General features: G+C 50.5%; 1 protein-coding gene across 1 annotated transcript in view; it reads left to right on the top strand.

Annotated features, from left to right (window-relative positions):
- The window catches only part of EEF2K (eukaryotic elongation factor 2 kinase), a 62806-nt gene that overhangs the window by 27965 nt on the left and 11756 nt on the right, over positions 1 to 23085 (top strand). The window contains exons 3-15 of the mRNA XM_081819870.1: positions 3272 to 3372; positions 6588 to 6648; positions 8421 to 8458; positions 8832 to 9003; positions 12647 to 12796; positions 13131 to 13263; positions 13527 to 13654; positions 14380 to 14581; positions 16558 to 16625; positions 19768 to 19845; positions 20705 to 20767; positions 21836 to 21970; positions 22127 to 22315. Of these exons, the coding sequence (XP_081675996.1) occupies positions 3272 to 3372; positions 6588 to 6648; positions 8421 to 8458; positions 8832 to 9003; positions 12647 to 12796; positions 13131 to 13263; positions 13527 to 13654; positions 14380 to 14581; positions 16558 to 16625; positions 19768 to 19845; positions 20705 to 20767; positions 21836 to 21970; positions 22127 to 22315 (1518 nt within the window). The remainder of the gene's footprint in view (positions 1 to 3271; positions 3373 to 6587; positions 6649 to 8420; positions 8459 to 8831; positions 9004 to 12646; positions 12797 to 13130; positions 13264 to 13526; positions 13655 to 14379; positions 14582 to 16557; positions 16626 to 19767; positions 19846 to 20704; positions 20768 to 21835; positions 21971 to 22126; positions 22316 to 23085) is intronic.

Here is a 23085-nt window from a genome sequence, read left to right as displayed (position 1 = left end):
CTGTCTCTGCTGTTCACGGCTGCTGGAATAGGAGAGGAGACAGTGGTACTTTTTTTTTTTTTAAGTACGGAGCTTCAGGAACTGTTTTAGTTATAAACATGTCGGTGGCCCGGTTATTTATAACAGGGAAAAATTGGTGACAAGCTCAAAGTCTAACTGTGGAGAACCACAGGTGAACGGTGACGTCAGTAGTGAGTTAGGTGTTCCAGCTGACTTGTAAATCATGATGTCATGTTTGTGTTTAAAAATATAAGTGAGGCGGGGCACCTGGGTGGCTGTCGGTTGAGCATCGGACTCTTGGTTTTGGCTCAGGTCATGATCTGTTGGGTCGTGGGATCCAGCCCCGTGTTGGGACTCCACTCAGTGGGGAGTCTGCCTGAAGATTCTCTCCCTCTGCCCCTCCCCCGCCTTGTGCATGCAAGCGAGCTCTCTTTCTCTCAAAGAAAAATATCTTTAAAAAAACTAAAATAAAAAAATATTTAAGTCATGTGTTCTCTGCCCCTTGGAGTGTCATTTAGGAGAAATTTTTTGGAGGACCACTCCAAATTTGTACATTTTAAATGTGATCCAGCAATTACACTTCCAAGAAATATGTCCTACCAAGATCTCGCACAGTTGCATAAGGGTTTACATACGAGGGTGTTCACTTCAGAACTGCCTGTACTAGGGATTATTGGAGAGAATCCAAATATCCATCAACCGAGGTTAGAGAATACCTTAAGGTACATTTATGCAATTGTATGTCTTACAACTGCAGAAGGAAAATGGGGTCAACCCAGCCTGCCTGTACATATGACATGGAAGGACATCCAAGGCCCCGTGTTAAGTGGAGAAAAGTAAGGTGCAGAGCAGAACGCATCAACCCAGCCTGATGCTATATTCCTGTGTGTTAACAAATGCAGAGGAACAAATTTACAGAGACTCTCCATCAGCCGTCAGCTGTGGTTTTCAGAGCAGTGGGTCAGAAAGTACTTTCACTTTCTACTTCACATTCTGTAGTGTTCGCTGTTTTTTACAGTAAGCAGATCATACGTTTGGAATCAGGAAAATAATCAAGATCACTATATTTAAAGTACCCACTCTCCCAAAAGACTGTAAATTGTTTTTATAATGTGATTCCAGTCGTACAAATAACGCACAGGAAGGATCTGGAAAAGAACAAGTCCAAAGCATTGACGATCCTTGCTCTGGGTGGGGCGGGGGGGGTGTGGCGGATTTGAATTTTGTCTTCTCTCTTTTCTGAATGTTTTCATTAAGCGTGAATTCGCTTCCACATTGGAAGAAAGAAATTCTGGGCTTTATTTTTGGGCTTCGCAGAGATTGGAATCCAAGCCCCAGTGAGGAAGCCCTAGCCTGTGTGAACCGTGTGTGCGCGTGTGTGTGTGTTTCTCAGAAAGCTCAGTTGCTCTGCCTTTTCTCCTCTGAGCAGGATCCCAACTGTGAGGCTGAGGCTCAAGCCGGGGGCACGCTTGGGAAGCTGGGCTCCTGCAGAGCTAGTCCTGGTGGCTGAGGGATCCTGATGGCGTGTGAGGAGGTCTGGAATTGCTGCGGGCCTGCCACCCCCAGTGTTCAGCGCCCCCATCCAGCCACCTCCCCGTGGCTCAGGCCTCTGGCCTGGAAAGGAGTTTTGGCCTCACTGATCCTGCAAGAGGCTACAGGGCAGAGGTTCGAGTTCTTTAGGAAAAGAGCAGGAAGAGCTTGCGACTCAGTGTGGGTGGAGGAGTGTTGGGAGGGGACAGGGAGAGCTTCCACCTTGGGATTATAAAAGCAATAAAATGAGCTTTTAAAAACAAGAAATGGGGTTGGGTGATGATACTGTTGAGAATCAGCCTAATCTCCATAACATGCCTTGGTCATCTTTCCCAGTGAGTACCCGAAAGCCCTGGTTCTCAATAGGTTTTGAAAGTTTGGGGGGCTATTTTTGGTCCCCACAATGATTCAGGGCCACTAAGGCATTAAGAAGGTAGAGGGCATGGATGCTAAAAGCCTGAAATGGGCAAGGCAGTTCTGCACGATGAATATTCCTGCGTCCCCAGGACCTTGGAATGTCTCATGGGAATCTGTTCCTAATCTCTGAGCCCAGAACTTAGGGCTCTGTTAATGTAAAGACAATAATATCTTTGGCATGGTTGGAGATATTCTGAGTTTAGGAAGGTTGTGTTGTCTATGATTTTCATTTAGGGCGATAAAATTGGGCATATTTATGATTTATACAATATTTACAAAAAGGTGATGTTGGCTCGGATAGGGTCCAGAATTCCCACTAATAGAGTAAGCGCAGTCTTTTGGAAGAGCTCCTTAGCATTTTAAACGGATATAATCAAAATATATTCAACCAGTCTCCATAGATGGGCATTTGGGTTGAATTCAGTTTTGCACACAACGACGCCTCCTCTATATATATGTTTGCAGATTCGTGTATTTCTCTAGCATACGTTTCTAGATGTAAAATTTCTGGGTCAGAATACAGGAATTCACATTTTTTATCTCAGTACATTGCCAGGTTGCCTTTGGAGGAGGTTTAGACCCATTGACCCTATGGGAGAGCACCTGTTTCCCCACATCCCAGCCAGCACTAGTTATGAACAGTCATTAAAATGTTTGACAGTCTGGGGGTGCCCGGGTGGCTCAGTCGGTTAAGCATCCAACTCTTGATTTCAGCACGGGTCATGATCTCAGGGTCCTGGGATGGAGCCAGGAGTTGGGCTCCCCTACAGAGCTGGGAGTCTGCTTGAGATTCTCTCCCTCTCCCTCTGCCCCAACCTCCACAAAATAAATGAATCTTTAAAATATGCTTTCCTGGGTGCCTGGGTGGCTCAGTCGTTAAGCATCTGCCTTTGGCTCAGGTCATGATCCCAGGGTCCTGGGATCAAGCCCCACATCGGGCTCCCTGCTCAGCAGGAAGCCTGCTTCTCCCTCTCCCCCTGCTTGTGTTCCCTCTCTCTCTGTGTCTCTCTCTGTCAAATAAATAAATAAAATCTTAAAAAAAAAATAAAATAAAATATGCTTTCTTATGTGTATTACGTTTCTTTGGTTTCATAGTTAAGATATGTCACTTCTGCCCACAGGAAGGCTGTGCCCATGTGAGAACAAAAAGGGTCTTTTGGGAACTTTGTTTCTGAAACGATAATTGATGGGAGTATTTCTCTCTCACTGACGTTGTCTGCCTCCCCAGAGCTGGGAGACACGTGGGAAATCACGGGGCAGGAGGAGGCTGGGGGCAGCACTACCCCACAGCCCCTGGTCTAACATTTCCCTTTGCCTTTTGCAGGAAGCTTGGAAGCATGCAATCGAGAAGGCCAAACACATGCCTGACCCCTGGGCTGAGTTCCACCTGGAGGATATAGCCACGGAATGTGCCACGCGTCACAGGTCGGCAGCTTGTCTGGGGGTGCCGTATGGCCCCAGGTCTCAAGGAGTCCTTGGGGGTATGGGTCCTGCTTCTGCTCATAATCAGTGAGGCCTAAGTACCTGTGGAGGTCAAGGAGAAGGGAATAATAATAGTATCTGCCAACATTTGAGCATCTATGCATGCTTCAGGCGCTGCGCAAGATCTCCTTGACTCCTCAGGGCGGTCCTCTAACGTACCTATTCGTCATGCAGGGCTGAACCATGCTGCAGTAACAAATACTGCAGCAGCTCAGTGCAGCAATGGTGTTCTTCTCACTTGAGTGAAGTTGGGTGAGAGCCCAGGGACCCTTGGGGGCCGCTCAGGGATCCAGGCTTCTCCCATCTTGTGGTTCCACTGTCTCACCACGTGGCCCCTACAGTTGCCACCAAAGGGAGAGAGAACACCTGGAGATAGCATGTGAGCTTTTTGATGCCTTGGCCCCAGGAAGATTCACAAAATGGAACTATGAGCGTCTAGAGTTCCTATTTGAAAAGATAGAGGGGGAGGAGTTATTTCAGGGGGTTTCAAGAAGAACGAGAATATAGCAAAAACCACAGAATACCACCACCGAGGATAACTATGATGAAGCTCTTATGTATTGAATCCATGTGACAGGCACTGTTTGAAGCCTCTAAGTGTGTGTATTCATTAAAAAAGCCTGAAGTAGGAATCATGTCAAGTATTTGGGGCCACTCTTGAGAATCTGATGAGGGCCATCCCAGAAAGTTGCACACATATGTCTAATTTTGTGCATAATATTAGAGGGCTCTTGGACCTATCCTGGAGTCCATCCCCCTGTCCTGTGACCTCTGTAGACCTCTCCAGTCTGCATCCTCTAAGCCAACACCCTGAGGTCCCATAATTGCCCCAGGGGAGGTAGAGGTTTGCCCAGGGTTACCTGGGTAGTTAATAAGCTAACTTTCTGACTCTCAGTTCAGTGTCTTTCAATTAGTCAGAACTCTGTTTCAAATGCAGGTGACAGAAACCCAATTCACAGTGTTAAGCATAGAAGTGAATGTTTCACTTACACGTGTGGGCTTCAGGTACGGCTGGTTCTAGATGCTCCAAGGACACTTTGGGCTTTGACCTCAGATTAGACTCTCTTGTATCAGTGGCACAGATGCCCCTGAGAGCCTCACATTTCATTTCACCCAATAGAAGAGGGTCTTTTCCTTCTCAAATAGTTTTAAACAAAAGTTCCATAACGGAATATCATTGGTCCGGCTTCGGTTATATGCCCCTCTCGGAACCAGTCAGGTGCCAGGGAGCTTTGCTTTGATTGGCCATGTCTGGATCACATACCCCAAGCCAGAAGGTGCTGGGCATCACTTCCACCCAGTCCACATATTCTGAGAATGGAGCATGGTGGTTCCCCAAAGGGAAATCGGGGTGCTGTTACTGAAAGAAGAGAGACCAGATGCTAGGCAGGCAGAAAAGGTGTAGCTTTCTACACCTTTCTGCACGTGTCCCTGCTCCTGCCTGTGAGGAAATGGCTCAGAGCGTGGCATGCACCCCCTCCCCACCGCTGGAGGCCCACATCCTAGCAGGCTCTGGGGGCCGTGCTAGCAGCTAAGGGGACCCCTTATAGGGTAGGGTATGGACTCTCTTCCTCCCTGCCTCTAAGGCCAGCATGGTGACTGGTTGGTGACACATGGCCTGCAGGCTGAGGACACTAGGCGACCCAGGGAAGCCCCTGGGGAAGCAGACCCCGCCCCCCCCCATGCTGAGCCGGCTCTGTGGGGTCCAGGGACCAAGCCAAACTATTTCCTAACTGAAGCGGCTGCTGGCAGAGAGAGCTCAGGCTTCCATGGCTAGAATCACCAGAAAATTTCTAAACCGGAAGTCTTCCTCCTCTGTTTCTGGTGGTGCAGGCCGCCCCTTTGTTGAGACAGATTTCCCATTCACATGGATGGTACCCAGGCTGGCTAGGAGCAAGGCTCTGGTTGCAACTGACCTGGGTCTGCATCCTGGCTCTCGGGCAAGTTACTCACCTCTCTGAGCCTCAGTTTCCCCAGCTGGAAAGTGGGCACCGTAATTGTACCAGTCTCACAGAGCTGCTGCAAAGGTTAATTGAAGAGATCTGTTTAAACGCCCCGCAGATAGTGAAGGCTCAGTGACTTGGAGCAACTCTGACCCGTATGGGGTCAGTGGTTTTGAAGGACAAATAAGATCCATCTGACGTCCCATATCTCCCCTGTCCCTCGACCTCAAGGTGCCTCTCAGCTTTCAGTCTTATTTGGAAGCGAGGGTAGACTCTTTTCCTTTACCTTGGTCTTTACATAGTAATAATAATAATCGTTGCTGTTATATATTGAACACTGGACTTGTTATGGGCTGGTTGCGGGCAAGTTGCAGCTCTGGCCGGCATCCCTGCCCCCCGCCTGGGGGAGGTTACCTGCCAGGCCTCTCCTTGTCTTTCCACATAGAGGTTTCAGGCTCTGAGAAGCCTGTTCTCACCGAGCTGGGAGCCGTCTGGAGTCCATCCCGCCGAAGGGTGGGCCATGGAGGCCTCTGCTAACACTAAGAACACCTCAGCCATAGGGGAGGTTTTAGAATTTAGGGATTTACTGAGCTGAGGAGCTCTCTCTACCAGGCAAATCTGTTTGAGGCCAGGTCTAGGGCCAGATTTGCTCTGGGAAGATTCCTGAGAAAGGAGAGATGGAAATGTTCTAGAACGTTCTCTGTCTCACTCTGCCTTGGGTATCCTCCAGCAGCCCCTACCTCGGCTGGACTCAGAGGCAGGGCCTCCCCTACCCCTTCCTGCACCAGGACACAAGCCCAGCTACTTGTGCTGGGCCTCACACAGGTGCCTGGCAAGATCGAGGGCACTGCCGTCTCCTGACCTGGGACACGCCATTTGTTGTGAAGACTGGTTAAAATAAGGATATTTATTTATTTAGTCGTTCATCCAACATGCGTGTGTTAAGCTTCCACATGCACCAGGCTCTGCAGTGAAGAAGACAGACACGGGCCTGGTTTGTGGAGTTACAGTCTAGTGTGTGGGGGGGTGGGGTGGGGCGTGCCTGGGAGGGGAGGGAGAGCGTCCACAGACCCAACCCAGGAGGTCAGTTGGGCCTGTGGGTAAAGTGGTCTTGATCCCAAGGGCAGCAGGAAGCCAGGAAAAGGCTTCCACTTTTAGCCGCTGGGTGAGAGGATCATGTTACAGATGCTGTGCCCTGGGGTGGCTTCTCTGCAGGTACAATGCTGTCACCGGGGAGTGGCTGGAAGATGAAGTTCTGATCAAGATGGCGTCGCAGGTGAGCCATCCACAGCCCTGTGGGGACAGGGCTGAGTGTGAATTCTTCTTGAGCAGACTTCTGTCCCTGTTCCCTCCCCTTCACACTCACTTAATTATTTTAACTTTGGGGCAGTATGTTTATATTATTGTGTATTTATTTTATTTTTTATAATAGTTTTGTTTTTTTTTTAATTTGAGAGAGAGAAAGCATGAGAGAGATCACGAGCAGGGGGGAGGGGCGGAGGGAGAAGCAGACGCCCCACTGAGCAGGGAGCCCAGTGCGGGACTCGATCCCAGGATCCTGGGATCATGACCTGAGCCAAAGACAGAGGCTCAACCGACTGAGCCACCCAGGTGCCCTAGTTTTATTGAGATGTAATTCATACACCATACAACATTACCTGTTTGAGGCATATGGGTTTGGTGGTTTTTGGTATAGTCACAGAGTTGTGCAACCATCACCATGATCGATTCCAGAACATTTCACTATCTCCAAAAGAAACCCCGTACTTACCCACCAGCAGCCAATCCCCAATCCCCTCGTCTCCCCCAGCCCTAAACAACCACTAATTTACCCCTTGTCTCTGTAGGCTTACCTATTCTGGACATTTTATATGTTTATCATACATCAAAAGATGATCCTTGGCACTCTTGTCAAAAATCAGTTGACTGTAAATGCGTATATCGGTTTTTAAAAATAGCAGGTCACCACCTAAACCTGAGCCATAAGAGGGATTCAGTGGCTCGCAATCATCCTTTTGGGGGGGAAAAAAAAGGAATAGACTAGAAAATGGAGCACTTCCTGCATTGTCAGAGGGAGGGTGGTTGTGCGAAACTTTTTTTTTCTTCGTGTATCACACCCTCAGAAAAGGGTATGGCTTGATGAGTTTCACAAAGTGAACTCTCCGTACAACCAGTGGCCCCCTGAAGCTCCCCCTCCCCCACCCGGTCACTGCTCCGTTCCCCCAGGGGTAAGTACCAACCCGGGATCTATCATCTTGGAGTAGTTAACCTATTTGTGTTCTTCCTATAAATGGAGGTGTGTCGTATGTATTCTTTTGAGTATGGCTTCTTCTGCTCAGCATTTTGTCTGTGACATTCGTACTTGGTTTTGCTAGCCCTGTAATATATAGAATAATATAGAATAGTAGAACAACAGAATATATTCATTCTCGTTGCTGTATAGTATCCCATTGAGTGAGTAGACCTGATTGATTTATCCATTATACTGTTGATGGACATATAGGCTGTTTCCACTCCTTTTCTTTTCTTTTTTTTTTTTAAGATTTTATTTATTTATTGGAGAGAGAGGGGTGGGGAGGGACAGTGGGAGAGGGACAATCAGACTCTGCTGAGTGTAGAGCCAGACATGGGGCTCGATCCCACAACCCTGAGACCATGGCCTGAGCTGAAATCAAGAGTCGGATGCTTAAGTGACTGAGCCACCCAAGCTCCCCTCCATTCTTTTTCTGTTATAGGAAACAGAAAAGCAGGGCTGCAAAAACATTCTTTGACATGCATGGTTACCCCCATAACATCTCCACCCCCTTGGGGTTCTTCTCAGCCAGGGTGGGGGGAGGGTGATCTTGTCATTCCAAAGCCTCCAAGGCTAAAAGTTCGGTCAGGCTTTAGTGCTGGGGTGACGGAGGGAGGTCTCAGGAATTTTAGGATTGAGATGAGGTCCAGGCACCCATTTGGTGGGTGATGTCCAAGGGGAGAATCTCTTCCTGACTCAGGACTGCTTCTGGGTGGGGCATGGGGCCTGATAACCCTCTGTATGGTGTCTTTCAGCCCTTCGGCCGTGGAGCGATGAGGGAGTGCTTCAGGACGTAAGTGACTCAGCCTGGCTCTCAGGGGCCCTGCCCAGACTCCCCGGGGCTCCTAAGAGCCAGGGCATTGCAACATTTCTGGCCGAGAAACCGAGACAGCGGCCTCTGCTTCTTGTAGGCCAAGCATCTCTCTGTTTGGGCTCCATCAGACCACACGTTTGCCCTGCCTGTGGGGATGGGCTCAGGGAGAACATGGAGTATCCCACTAACCTCCACTCTGGTGTTTGGAGGCCAAAAGATGTGGGATAAGAGACCTTTAACAGTGTCCCTTAAGCCTCTTCCCAGCTCTTTGAAGGATGCAGTGGGTCAGGCTGGGTTCCTGGTGGACCCAAGTGCCCAGGCAGGCCCTCTGCTATCTACCCCTCCACCCCAGGAAGAAGCTCTCCAACTTCCTGCACACTCAGCAGTGGAAGGGGGCCTCCAACTACGTGGCAAAGCACTACATCGAGTCCGTGGACAGGGACGTGTACTTTGAGGATGTACGTCTACAGATGGAGGCCAAGCTCTGGGGAGAGGAGTATAATCGGCACAAGCCCCCCAAGCAGGTGTGTGGCACCCCTCCCTGCCCCCTCCCCACACAAGGGACGGAGACTGGACACAAAGGCAACAGTGACGCCAGTCACAGGTCCCCTTCATGGTCTTAACAGCAGCTAGTAACAGCCGTCATCTATTGAGCACGATCCACTATATGCAGAGTCGTTTATTCCTAAAAACAGAGCTCTGAGGTTGTTTGAGGTTAGAATGTTTTGATCCCATTTACAGATGGGATCTGTTAGTCAGGATTTTTGTTTGCAAATGTTAGAAACGTGCTCAAATGGGCTTCGCGCTAGGGCGCCTGGGTGGCTCAGTTGGTTAGGCGACTGCCTTCGGCTCAGGTCATGATCCTGGAGTCCCGGGATCGAGTCCCACATCAGGCTCCCTGCTCAGCGGGGAGTCTGCCTCTCTCTCTGACCCTCCTCCCTCTCATGCTCTCTGTCTCTCATTCTCTCTCAAATAAATTAAAAAAAAAAAAAAATCTTTCAAATGGGCTTCACGCTAAAGAGGAATTTATTGCCTCATGTAACTGAGAAATAGCGCTGGCCACAGGTACGGCTGGATCCAGGACCAAACCGGATGTTGAAAATCTTCCCCAACTCTAGCCTTGGTGTTGATGGCGTGTGGGCCGCAAGCAGCTGCAGGCTCACTTCCTGTCTTTTCAGAAACCTTGGTGGCAGGACAACACCTGTTTTCCCGGAAGTTCCAATGAAAGTCTCAGAACTGGGTTTCATTGGCTCTGATTAGGTCAGGTGCCTGTTGCTGAGCCAATCACAATAGCCAGGGGAGGGAATATGCAGATTGGGCAGGCCTTGGGCCTTGTGCTCACCCTTAGAGGAAGCAATGTGGGTCCTTCCCCCAGACTATGCAGACTGAGATTGGTGGCTCCAAGAAAAAGCAGAGGGAGGGGAGAACGGATAGCGTGTCTGCCCCTGGGGAGCCCCAGGCTCAAAGGGGTTAAGTGACCTGCCCCAACAGGCAGGAAAGGAGCCAGGGCTCAAAGCCAGGCGTTCCAGGCCCCTGCCCAGTTGGCTCCTTCAGTTGAGCCCCCAGGTTGTTTAGTGACCCCGGGCCAAGCAGAGTTTCCTGTTGCCTGTGGGCATTTGAGAAACAGCCCTCCGTGTCTCTGCCCTGCCCAGATTCACAGCTCAGCTTTCCCACTTTTTGAACACCTACGCGATAACATGGTACTCTCTCCTGGATGCCTCGGGAGAGCCGCACCTCCAAGAAACCAGCAGAATTTATCGAGCACCTCTTGTTTGCGTGGCCCTTGATTAAGTGCACTTGGGGTAGACCCGAGAAGCTACAGTCCCCACCCGTGGGGTCTATGACCTCCTCAATAATTAGCTTCATATCATCCTGGCCTCCTTTCTCTTCCTCCCTAAGCTTGTTCCTGCCTCAGGACCTTTGCTCTGGCTGTGCCCCCGGCCTGTATCATTGTTGTCGTTCCCCACCCCCCCGCCCCAACCCCAGCCCCATCCTTGCACGATGAGTTCCTTCTCACAGTTCAGGTCTCAGCTCATATGTCACCTGTTCAGCAAGGCCACCCCAGGCCATCCTAAATGAAGGAGCCCTCCCACTGCTGTCCTCTGTCAGGTCATTCTGTCAGTTCTAGTTTCTTTTCTTTTTTTTTTTTTTAAAGATTTTATTTATTTATTTGACAGACACAGCAAGAGAGGGAACACAAGCAGGGGGAGTGGGAGAGGGAGAAGCAGGCTTCCCGCGGAGCAGGGAGCCCGACGCAGGGCTCGATCCCAGGACCCTGGGATCATGACCTGAGCCGAAGGCAGACGCTTAAGGACTGAGCCGAAGGCAGACGCTTAAGGACTGAGCCACCTAGGCGCCCCCAGTTCTGGTTTGTTTTGCTTGGAGCAGTTAGCGCTATCCAAAAGAGTCTTGTTCCTGTAGTTAATATTCTGGTTGCCTCCCTCTGCCAGGAGCAGGGATTTTATGCCTTGTTCACTCGGTATCACAGTGCCTGGGTGCTCAGTAACTACTGTGCTTGGTGAAACTGATGAAGGGAAAGGAGTGTACCTGTTTGGGGAGGAGCTGGTCATCCCTTGCTGGCTGCACCCCTGCAGCTTCTTCTCTCCCCAGTGAGCCCATTGGCCAATCAGGTGGCCCGCCATAGGTTTCCTTATAGGGATAGAGCCAGTATTTGGGGGTGGGAACCTCTGAGAACCAGCTGCTCCTTCCCCTTAGGCGGTTCTCGGAACTGAGGCCACGTTTGGGGCAGTTCTCAGCTCGGGGCCTCTTCATCCTCTGCAGCTGGGTCACCAGACAGTTCCTTGGATGGTTGTTTCCTTGGGAAACCCAGACCTGGATCCTTCTCTTGTGGGTCTTGTTGAGGGGGATGGGGTGCTGTGGGTAGTGTCTCAGGTCTTGCCAGCCCCACTTTACAAACCATTCAAAGGACTTACGCATTTCCCTCTGCGTATAGATGAAACATGTGCTTGGTAAAAAATTCAGCAAGGAAAGTCTAAGTTCCCCCATAACTCCCCATTGCAGAGAGAGAACCACTCTTTCTAGTCTGGTGGCTACTGCTCTAGAGTTGTGTCTACTAGTAATATGATGTTGACGGACTCTTTCACGTATCACCAGATTTCATCCTCACACTAAATGTGAGATTCCCCATTCCACAGGTGAGGAAACTGAGGCACAGTTGGTCCATATTCAGTGTATTAGTGTAAGGCACGGGCTAAGGTGCTTAGCATACAGACCCATAAACGTGTTCTAAGGCAACATGGTTTCTTTCTCTCTCATCTGACTGTCCTGCTTTGGTGGGGGGGGGGGTGGTTCACGGTGGGCTGGTGCCACGCCTCCTTAAGGCATCCAGAAGCCTGGTTCCTTCGGTCTTGCTGCTCTGCCTTCCTCTGGGGTGTGGCCGTGGACCACGAGGCCAGGTTGACCTCACTGGCAGATGTCGGCTCTACAGCCTCGGGTTGGCCAGAGGAGGAGGGGACAGGCTGGGTTGCCGTGGTCACTGCTGCTCGCTTCCCATTGGCCGGGCTTGGTCACATGGCTGCACCTAGCCGCCAAGGAAGCCAAGCCATGTCATTTACTGGATGGCTGTGCATCCTGTTAGAACTCACATGGGGGTTGTCTTAGTCCCTCTGGGCCGCTCTAACAAAATACCACGGACTGGGCAACTTACAAACAACAGAAATCTATTGCTTACAATTTTGGAGACTGAGAAGTCCAAAATCAAGGTGCTGGCATGGTCACATTGTGGTGAGGTCCCTCCCCTGGTTCCTTAGTCGGTGTCTTCTTGCTGTGTCCTCACATGGCGGACCTAGAGAAGGAGCTCTGTGTGGTCAGCTTTATCTGGGCACTAATCCCATTCATGAGGGCTCCTCCCTCATGAACTAATCCCCTCCCCAAAGGCCCCACCTAATATCATCACCTTTGAGGGTTAGGATGTCAACATAGGAATTTTGGGGAGACGCATTTAGGCCATCACAGGGGTTTTCATTCTCAAAAGGAAAGGGGAGAGTGGATTCTGGGGACAGTTGGCAGTTTTAGCTGCAAAGAGCTGATAACTGATGGAGCCAGGATGGGAGCCCGGGCAGGCTGTTCTCCTAAGTCCTTTGCTCTGATCTGCCATCGGAGGTGAGTGCTGCCGGGCTCCTGCCTGACCTGCTCCGCTCCCACCAGGTGGACATCATGCAGATGTGCGTAGTGGAGCTGAAGGACAGACCGGGCAAGCCTCTCTTCCACCTGGAGCACTATATCGAGGGCAAGTACATCAAGTACAACTCCAACTCAGGCTTTGTTCGTGATGACAACATGCGCCTGACACCACAGGTGAGGCCCCTGAAGGGGAGGGTCCCTGTGGGTGTGAGGTCTCACCCGTAGAGGGTCCTCAAGCCTCATGGAGCCCCCCTGAAGTAGATTCTGAAACGGGACCACCCAGCCAGCTTCTGTGAGCAGACCTAACATCCCTGCAGGATTAAACAGGGTTCCTCCCTTTACCCTTTCCCCTCTACAACCTCTCCTTGCAGGGAAAGGCCCCACCGTGGGCAGAGCTGGGGTGTTGCAGCCCCTCAGTGGTGGCTGACCTGTGTCCATGCAGACTACAGCCTGGTCTTTTGTGGTCGGTCACCTTACTCTTCCTGTCTCCCCCCTGCCCCTCCCCCAGGCCTTCAGCCACTTCACATTTGAGCGCTCCGGGCATCAGCTGATTGTGGTAGACATCCAGGGTGTGGGCGACCTCTACACTGACCCGCAGATCCACACCGAGAAGGGCACTGACTTTGGAGATGGCAACCTAGGTAGGTGGGGAAAGCCAGCTCGTTTCCATGGAGACCACACTCCCTCTGCCCCGCAAATCTCCCAGCTCTTCGTATACCCAGGGAGACCGACTGAGGTGGTAGGTTGGCTTTTCCAAGATGGTGGGGATGGAAGCTTGGGACGCCTGACACCCGCCACTTCAGCATATTCGATGCCTGCCCTTGCCACATTTATGGTGCCCAGCGCTGCCCTGCCCCTGTCACAAAGCAAGTCAATGCTCCAGACTCCCCTGCTCTGTCTGCAGGTGTCCGGGGGATGGCGCTCTTCTTCTATTCTCATGCCTGCAACCGGATTTGCAAGAGCATGGGCCTCGCTCCCTTTGACCTCTCGCCAAGAGAGAGGGACGCCGTGAATCAGAACACCAAGCTGCTGGTGGGTGCCCAGTGGGAACCTGCTCAGAGGGACCGGGGGCCCTTCCACTGCCAGGCCAGTAAGCCATGCTTCTCTGTGATGGCAGCCTAGGCCCTGTGATGCTTACTTGAAGAGTTTCAGGGCCCAAAGGATCTCAGCCCCATCTGTGCCCCTCATCCCTCCCAGATCAGTGCACAAAGCCCTTCCAAGTGTCCCCACTAACACAGTAACTGGGGTCTACTTGATCGGACCTATTCTGATCAGAGTGAGGAGACCAAATGTGTAGAGTGAGTGAGAGAGGTGTGTGGTATGTGTATTTGTGTGGCGTGTTGACAAATGGCTGGACTAGACTTGGACCTGGCTCTTCAGGCACCTTGCTATGTCCAGGATGTGCCCACCCCCTCTGCCATTACCTTGATCAGATAAAAGAGACGTTTGGCAAAGACCAGCTTGGGATTCTGGATGTATGGTGTCAGGTATTCCCCAGCTCAGGGCTGTAGAGTATGGTCAGCACTTTGGGAATGCTGGCTGGCTTTGAGCTTCTGTGCCAGATGCCCCTTTTTAGAGGCCTTCGGGTTAACCCCCCACTGATTATTTTTAGATTTCTTGCTAGTCCCTAAACAGGTATGTATGGGAGCTATGGACTGAAAGGGCCTCAGGGTTCAGGTGAACGACATGCTACTAAAAGAGTCCTTCACTCCCCAGAGGGCTCCTATGTAACACAGGTGTCCCTGTTAATTCTCCAGCAATCGGCCAAGACCATCTTGAGGGGGACAGAGGAAAAGTGTGGGAGCCCCCGAGTAAGAACCCTCTCTGGGAGTCGCCCCCCCCTGCTCCTTCGCCTTTCAGAGAACTCTGGAGATGAGAACATGAGTGATGTGACCTTTGACTCTCTCCCTTCCTCCCCGTCTTCGGCCACACCACACAGCCAGAAACTGGACCACCTCCGTGAGTGATGTTTTGGTCCCTGGTCATCATGCTTGGAGGGGACAGGCACCAGAAAGAACACTGCTAAACTGGCTTTCACTTACGTTAGGAAATCAGATATGCTAACCAAAAAGGGTCATGGCCCAGATGGTTTTACGAGTGAGTTCACTGAATAAATTTTCAAGACACAAGTCATCCGAATGCTATTAAAACAACCCCTATTTTAGAAAACAAGGTAACATTTTTCAGTGTGTTTTCTGAAACTAGCAAAACCTTTATACCAAAATTTAACAAAACAGCAAAAAAAGAAAACCTACATTCCAACCTCACTTATAAATAAATACACAATACAGAAATTCTAAATAAAGTATGAACAAAAACCAGTAGTATCCTAAAAAAATACTCTGTCATAATCAAATAGGGTTTTTGCAGGCATCTGAGAGTTGTTCAACATTAGGAAATTAATGAACATCATCTGAATAGGTCAGAGGAGGAAAACGGAATCCTTATTCCCAAAGCTGAAGTGACAGAGTTGGCTGATGATGCGGACGTGGGGTCTGCAGGAAAGAGGGTAGGCAAAGATGACTCTCCAGGGTTTTGATCTGAAGAACTTCAAGGGCCATTTATGCAGCTAGGGCAGTCCACAGAGGAGCAGAAGAGGAAGATTTTAGTGTCAAATGTCAAGCCTTTTAGACATTTCCACTTAGAAGACCTTGGGTATAGTTTGAAACAGGATTTGACAGACTTTTCTTAGAAGGCCAGAGGGTAAATTTTTTAGACTTTGTGAGACATATGGTTTCCGCATTAGCAGCATGAACATGGCCATAGACAGCACTCAAATGAATAGGTAGGGCCTTGTTCCAATAAAGACACTGCATTTTATTTATTTATTTTTAAAGATTTTATTTATTTATTTGACAGAGAGAGAGAGATAGAACAAGTAGGCAGAGAGGCAGGCAGAGGGAGAGGGAGAAGCAGGCTCCCCGCCGAGCAGGGAGACTGATGCGGGGCTCGATCCCAGGACCCTGGGATCATGACCTGGCCGAAGGCAACCGCTTAACCGACTGAGCCACCCAGGAGCCCCTAGACACTGAATTTTATATTTCATGTAATTTTCCAATATCTCAAGATACTACTCTTTTAAATTTTTCAACCACTTTAAAATGGAAAAACCATTATTAAGAACCACATAAAAAAAGGAAACAAGCCAGATTTGGCTGTGGAAGCTCAGGGCGGGAGATAGAAACTGGGAACCACCAGGAAGGAGGTGGTTGGTTTTTAAGCCATCTGAGGCTTCCCCAACCTGTAGGTGCTCATTGGGTCCCAAATACACACATGGTTGTTGTTCCTTCACACCTGCACCTCATTGAAGGCCAACCATGGCCCAGGTCCGTGTGCTTCTAAGCACATTGCACGAGTATATTTACATTACAACTTTGAGGAGGCACAGAGGTTAAGTTACCTGCTCAGGACTACCCTTACAGGCCCAAGGTCATGTAATGGGGAGGGTGTAAGGAGCTGGCTACCAGGAGCTTCTGGGTATGGCCTGCCCTCCATTTCCAACAGCTAGCAAGTGGCAGACCATGAATAAGGTTTTTTTTGTTTTTTTTTTTTAAGATTTATTTATTTATTTTAGAGAGAGAGAGCAGAGGGGAGAGGCAGAGGGAGAGAGAGTCCCAAGCAGACTCTGCTAAGTGAGGAGCCTGACACAGAGCTTGATCTCATGACGTTGAGATTATGACCTGAGCTGAAACCAAGAGTTGGACACTTAACTGACTGAGCCATCCAGGCACCCCAACTCTGAATAAGTTCGTGAGGAAGCACTGTAGCCCCCCCAGGCGCTGACAACATTCTTTTCCCATTTTTGCACCTTCTTAAAAAAAATTTAAAATGAAAAAAGGCCTGGTGGCTGGTGAATTCAGCTCTAGGCTGTAGCTGGTCTTTTAAACAGTTCTCCTGATGGAGCTGGTGCATTATCTCTGTTTTCTCTTGCCCAGAATGGCCTGTGTTCAGCGACCTTGACAACATGGCACCCCGAGAACACGACCATCTGGACAACCACCGGGTAAGCTGGAGAGGGACCAAGAGAGCAGGGCTGGGAGCAATGGACTCACTCCCAGTCAGGACCAAGGCTGAATTCTCAGACCCAGAGGTGGGCAGCCCAGGTCTACTCCGGGCACTGCCAGGGGGCCCAGAGGAATGCAGATAACTCTCAGCCTCCTGCCCCGGGCAGTGGTGTCCTCTGGGAAGAGCTGGCTCCGTCGCAGTTCCCAGAGATGGTTAGATCTCTTGTGTGCCCCTCTAATTTGGATTCTAAAAAGGAATCCAAATTAGCAACAGTGCAACCTTCTGGTAAATGCCGAGCGAGCTCAGCCCTGGGCTGGTCTGGCCACATGCGTGTGGATAGCTGTCCTGGGGGAGGGAGCTATCCTGGGTTTCAGACGAGTAACTTACAGCACAATCCGATGTGATGCTCTCAGGCTGGATAAACAGGACCGGTTTCCAGCAACCTCTGACTGATCTGTGGTAGGAAGCTGAAGGCATCACATTTGCATTCACGCAAACTTATATTACGGTGTCAAAATAAAAACCCCTAGGAATTTTAAAAACAGACTTTGCAGAGAGGTCACCCTTGCACAGACTTCAGGTGCACTTGAAGCTGCACCCTGGGATTGCTCCAGAGGTTCAAATTCACTCGTGACTGCTTTTCAGAGTTTTCGAGTGGAAGAAAAAAATAAGAGGAGCTGACATTATGGAATTGTCCCTATGGGCAGAGGCTATTTTAAGAACTTGATAGATACTCTCCTTTAAGCCTCAACAACCTATGAGGTAGATACCATTTTTTATTCCGTTTATACTAGATTTCAGTCTAGACTTAGAATAAATTTTAGAATTTCAGAATAGCTCACACATTCTCATGGTTGAAAAGGGAAAGGTCCAGAAGATTCGTAAGGTGAAAAGCCTGTCTCCCATCTGTCCCTCAGCCACCTGCTCCTTAGCCCTGATCTCAGAAGCTGCCTGGGCAATGCTCTCGTGATCCTGATTTAGAAATGGGGACACTGAGGCACAGAAAGGTTCAGCCACTTGCTCACGGTCACTCAGTGATGGAGTCACGGTTCAAATCCAGGCCATCTGGCCTCAAACCCACTCTCTGTACTGCTGTACTTTGCTTCTTTTCTCCACCTTGGAGTGGGTATTCCCCCCATTTCTCAGATGAGGAAACAGGTTTGGAAAGATTGGCTACCTCGCCTGGGGTCCCAGAGCTGGGAAGTACAGAGCTGGGGTATGAGTGAGCTCTCTATTGCTCAGCTTGGGATTCAGTCCAAAGGGTGGGAGGAGGGGCCCAAGGTCGTGTAATGGAGAGGGTGTAAGGAGCTGGGTACCAGGAGCTTCTGGGTATGGCCTGCCCTCCATTTTCAAAAACAGCCTTTCACTCAGCACACCAAACACTTCAATCGAGTATCTTATATCTCAATTTTTAAAATTGAAGTATTTTTTTAAAGATTTTATTTATTTATTTGAAAGAGAGAGAGATAAAGCACAACCAAGGGGAGAGGCAGAGGGAGAGGGAGAAGCAGACCCCCAGCTGAGCAGGGAGCCCGACATGGAGCTTGATCCCAGGACCCTAGGATCATGACCTGAACTGAAGGCAGATGCTTAACCATCTGCGCCACCTGAAACTTTTTTTTAAAGATTCTATTTATTTATTTGACAGAGAGAGACACAGCGAGAGAGGGAACACAATCAGGGGAAGTGGGAGAGGGAGAAGTAGGCTTTCCCGCGGAGCAGGGAGCCCAATGCGGGGCTTGATCCCAGGACCCTGGGATCATGACCTGAGCAGAAGGCAGACGCTTAATGACTGAGCCACCCAGGTGCCCCTTGAAATATTTTTTAAAAAAGAAACCAGAATAGCCTTTCAGTTCACACAGAACAAAAGCCTTGGGGGAGATAGAAGAGAAGTCCATAGTGCTTCTAGACACAAAGGCAGGGCCTTTTTAGGATATGCAGCTCCTCGGGGTGGCGGGATCCCTGGCCAGACCAGAGGCTAAGGATTCCTCTGTGTATGTTTGCATGGCTCCTGCCTGTCTAGGAGAGGGATCCATTAATACTGGTGACACCAAACTTCTTTTAAATATGTATTTATTTCAGTAAAAAAAAAATGGCTTATCTATAGAGAAATAATAAATATGAATTCACAAAAGTGGTTTTACCTGGAGCAGGAAAGAGATACGGTAGGGAGGGGCACACAAGAGATCTAGATTTTAACAGTAATGTTTTAATTTCTTTTAAAAATAAAAGATCTAGGGGAGCCTGGGTGGCTCAGTCGGTTGAGCGTCGGGCTCTTGATATCAGCTCGGATCGTGATCTCCGGGTCGTGGCATCAAGCCCCGGGTCGAGCTCTGTGCTCAGCACAGAGTCTGCTTGGGACTCTCTTCCTCTCCCTCTGCGCCTTCCACTTGTTCTCTCTCTCTCTCTCAAATAATCGATCAATCTTTAAAAATAAAAGATCTGAAGTAACTAAGGCCTAATGTCAGGAGCTGACAAAGCCGGGTGATAGGTGCATGGGAGTTCATTTTAGTATTTTCCGTTCTTATTGGCGTGTTTGAAATACTTCTTAGTAGAACGAAGACGGAAACGTAAAAGTATGAGCTGAATAGTGATGCCGGTGACATGCAGATACGGCCAGAACCAGACGCTGTAGACAAATGACTGAAGTTTTAGAGATTCTGAACTATCTAGAAGAATAAAAAATATGTCGTGGTTTTGGCAGAGGACTTCATTGTAGTAAATATTGCTCTCAGTGCTACAGTTGTGTCCGTGGGTCACAGCTCATAAACCAACCTTTGTTTTTCTGCTTGTGAAATGGGTGAGCTACTCTTAATAATAGCACTTCCTGTGATCCACAGTGGCTAACACCTCACTTCATCCTCATCCTTGGATATAGGTGCTATATGAATCCCGTGGCTGAGGAAACTGCTACCCAGGGCCCACAAAGCTCAGACTCGAGCCCGGACAGTCTGGTTCCAGAGCCCAAGCTCTCTGCCACTACTTTGTACTGCTCCCTTGTCACCCAACCAGCAAGGGCAGGGGGAAGAGAATGTTAATTGAGGTGACAGGACAAAGGGGAGAGAGCAAATGGCTGGGATGTCCGGAAGTCACCACCACTCAGGACCACTGAGACCCCTAGGACCATCTTCTCTCCACAGGACTCCGAAAACAGTGGAGACAGTGGATACCCCAGTGAGAAGCGGGGTGATCTGGATGACCCAGAGCCCCGCGAACATGTAAGGAACCCCCAAGGAAATGAGACCAGAGTGTTCTATTGCCTCGTTGTCCAGGAGGGTGGAAAGGTGGGGGGGAAACGTGAGTGGGTCTTGAGAACATAATAGGTAAATGGATACATGAGATGATTTCAGATAAAAATAAATGCAGGGCACAAAATAAAACAGGATAACGTGGACTGAAAGTTTAGTAAGGGGTCAAGTATGGGGGATTAGACAGGGTTGAAAATGTTGGACAACTCTTACGGCGAAGCTGGAACCTCTGGTTATTGGGTAATAGGTCGAAATGGTGCTAGAGTAGGTGGGAGGGTCCAGCTCCACACGTGGTATTCTGGCGTCCCTGGGGAGGACAGGTTTCCAAGGGAACCCAGCAGCATCCTGGTGAGGGTGGCTTCGGCAGTGTCTTCCACGTAGAGGTTTTGCCGTGTGCCAGAGTTGAGTCTGAGCCTTCGCACCAGTCTTGCTGGCAACCCTTTGGTCTCAGCTTTGTTACTGCAAGTAAGACTGTCACGGGAGCTTTGGTAAGAGGAAGGAGGTTTTCTTGGAGCTCGTCTGCCACGATCCTGTGCCTTTGAGTCATTTCCATCTGTGCACACAGAGAGGGTGAGGGCAAGGTTGTGGGCACACCAGCACATCGGTCCTGCTTGTAACCCAGCATCCTCTCTGCTTGGCACACGAGAGTCCAGCTGCCCTTCCTAGGGGACAGGCCTGTCCCTTAGGAGGAGGGTCCCCTGCCGGGGGTGGGGGGTGGCGAGGGGGGCTGGGCCTGTCCCCTAAGAGGTTTCCCTTGGAGGGGAGGTGGGGACCGGTTCTTGGGAGGGAGAGCCGCTCCATGGCTCATCCTGTCCTCCTCCTCCCTCAGGGCCACTCAAACGGTAACCGGAGGTACGAGTCAGACGAAGACAGCCTGGGCAGCTCCGGACGGGTAATGCGCCCCGAGGCATCCTTGTCATGGCTGTGTGCTTGCCTTCTCCAGCCTCCGCAGCTCCTCTCTGCTGTCACTGCTGCCTGCCCAGGCGCCTCACACACCAGCTAAAGGAAGATTTTGCAGAGGAGCCAGTCCTCTTGGCAAATGCTTTTTGATCCCCTGGCTTGGGCGGGGCCCTGGGGCATCTGAGGAGAGGAATAGAGAAGAGCAGGATAGCCCGTCCTGGTAGGGCAGGTTATAAGGACCACAGCTCACATGTCAAAGTAATGCCCATATAACCTTATAGCATTTGTTAACTTGTTGCAACCACCTAATGAGACAGGCTAACGTTATTCATCCCCATTTTGCGTATGAGAAAACCGAGATCTTAAGCAGCTTTCCCCGGGTTCGCTGGCAAGTGTTTCTACGCAGATCATCTACACCATGCGCTCTTTATTTACCGCATGGGACGAGGTCTCAGCATGGTGTGGAGCAGGGTGGTTCAACCGTGGTGCTGCTGACATTCTGGGCCGGGCCCATCTTTGTCATGGGGGATGCCGTGTGCACGGCAGGATGTTTAGCGCACATGGACACGCAGCTACCTGGCTCTGTCCTGCAAGGACCTTTGGAAGAGAGTGTCTTCAGCTGGGAACATGTTGTGTTTTCAAAACCCATTCCCCAAAGCATCCTGTTGATGCACAGAAGCAAGCGGAGTGGATTTGCTGCAGGGCCTGAAGTCAGACTTTTCTGGTGCTTTGTATGGGTCACAGGCCAAGGGGGCAGCTTAGGGCCCAACCTCCCCAACCAAAGCCTGCTCAATAAATGAGAGAGAAACACTTTGAACTGCCACAGTACTTCTGCTGGCCTTTGTGCTATGACATTCCCTCAGCGCCCACAAATTGGCAGGATTTGAGGGGTTAGAAATGGAGCCGTGTTTGTCCAAGAAAATTTGACACCTTAAGGGTTTGCTCCCTGCAGCTTGCTGGCCTGGTTTGTGCAGTAGGAGCGGCCGGCGGCTGGTGACGGCACCTGCGCTCCTGCCCCTCATTCCCTGGCCCGTAAACCGGGCCCCGTTCTCTCCTGCAGGTCTGCGTGGAGAAATGGAATCTCCTCAACCCCTCCCGCTTCCACCTGCCGAGACCTTCCGCCGTGGCCCTGGAAGTGCAGAGGCTTAATGCTCTGGACCTTGAGAAGAAAATCGGGAAGTCCATCCTGGGGAAGGTACCAGCAATGCCCATCTCAGAGCCCTCTTGCCACTGACCCAGAGCCCGGCCCATGCTTCGGCTCCTCTAATCGCTTCCTCCTGCAGGCTGGCTGGGTGGCCCGGGGGGTGCAGCTGCCCAGGCAGCCGGGCCAACACCCAAGTCTGTGCGGCAGGTGCATCTGGCCATGGTGCGCTACCACGAGGGCGGGCGCTTCTGCGAGAAGGGCGAGGAGTGGGACCGCAAGTCGGCTGTCTTCCACCTGGAGCACGCAGCTGACCTGGGCGAGCTGGAGGCCATCGTGGGCCTGGGGCTCATGTGCTCACAGCTGCCCCACCACATCCTGGCCGACGTCTCTCTGAAGGTGAGGGGTGGCAGGGACCCAGCCATGACAGGGGTTCGGTCTTCATCCTCCCCATCCTGCAGGTTTGTGCATGCCCCAGAAACTTCCTGAGCACCAGTTTGTGGCCAGGCACTTGCTGGTTAGCTGAAACTGGTGGGATTGGGCTCTGCCCCTGAAGAATGAGTACAAGGTGACAGTTTCCAGGCAATTACGACACGGCGTGATGGGAGAAGCAGAAGATACTAGGGGAAGCAGGTGGGGAAGGGCCCCGAGTGGGTGTCACAGGGTCAGTGGAGGCTTCCTGATAGCAGGTTCCAGCTGGGTCCCCGGTAGTGAGAACAAAGCCCGACACACAGTACATACTCCGTGTACATTTGCAGAACAGATGAATAAGGTAACCTCTGAGTTAGACCTAAAAGCTGAGTGGGAGTCAGCCAGGCAGAGTGTGGGAGGTGAGCCGTGAGCAGAGGTGACGGGACGGTCAGACGTGAACAACTTTGCTGCATCAGGTAATAGTTTTAAATACTGAGAAATGTGTCTTCGATTTCCTGTGCTAGTCACCGTGTCATGATTACAGACGTGACACGCTTTTAAGTTTAATCTACATTATCAATATTTTCCCCATCCCTTTGTTTTCATCAAAAAGAACAGTCAAATTCTGATCTGTAGAGTGGCACCTGGCTCAGTTGGTGGAGCAGGCGACTCTTGATCTCGGGTTGTGAGTTTGAGCCCCATGTTGGGTGTAGAGATTACTTAAAAATAAAATCTTTAAGGGGCGCCTGGGGGGCTCA

This window comes from Leptonychotes weddellii, chromosome 5 (genome assembly GCF_054177405.1).
Source record: "Leptonychotes weddellii isolate Sample4059 chromosome 5, ASM5417740v2, whole genome shotgun sequence".
In the NCBI taxonomy this organism is placed as follows: domain Eukaryota; kingdom Metazoa; phylum Chordata; class Mammalia; order Carnivora; family Phocidae; genus Leptonychotes; species Leptonychotes weddellii.
This window is presented reverse-complemented; position numbering and strand designations above follow the sequence as displayed.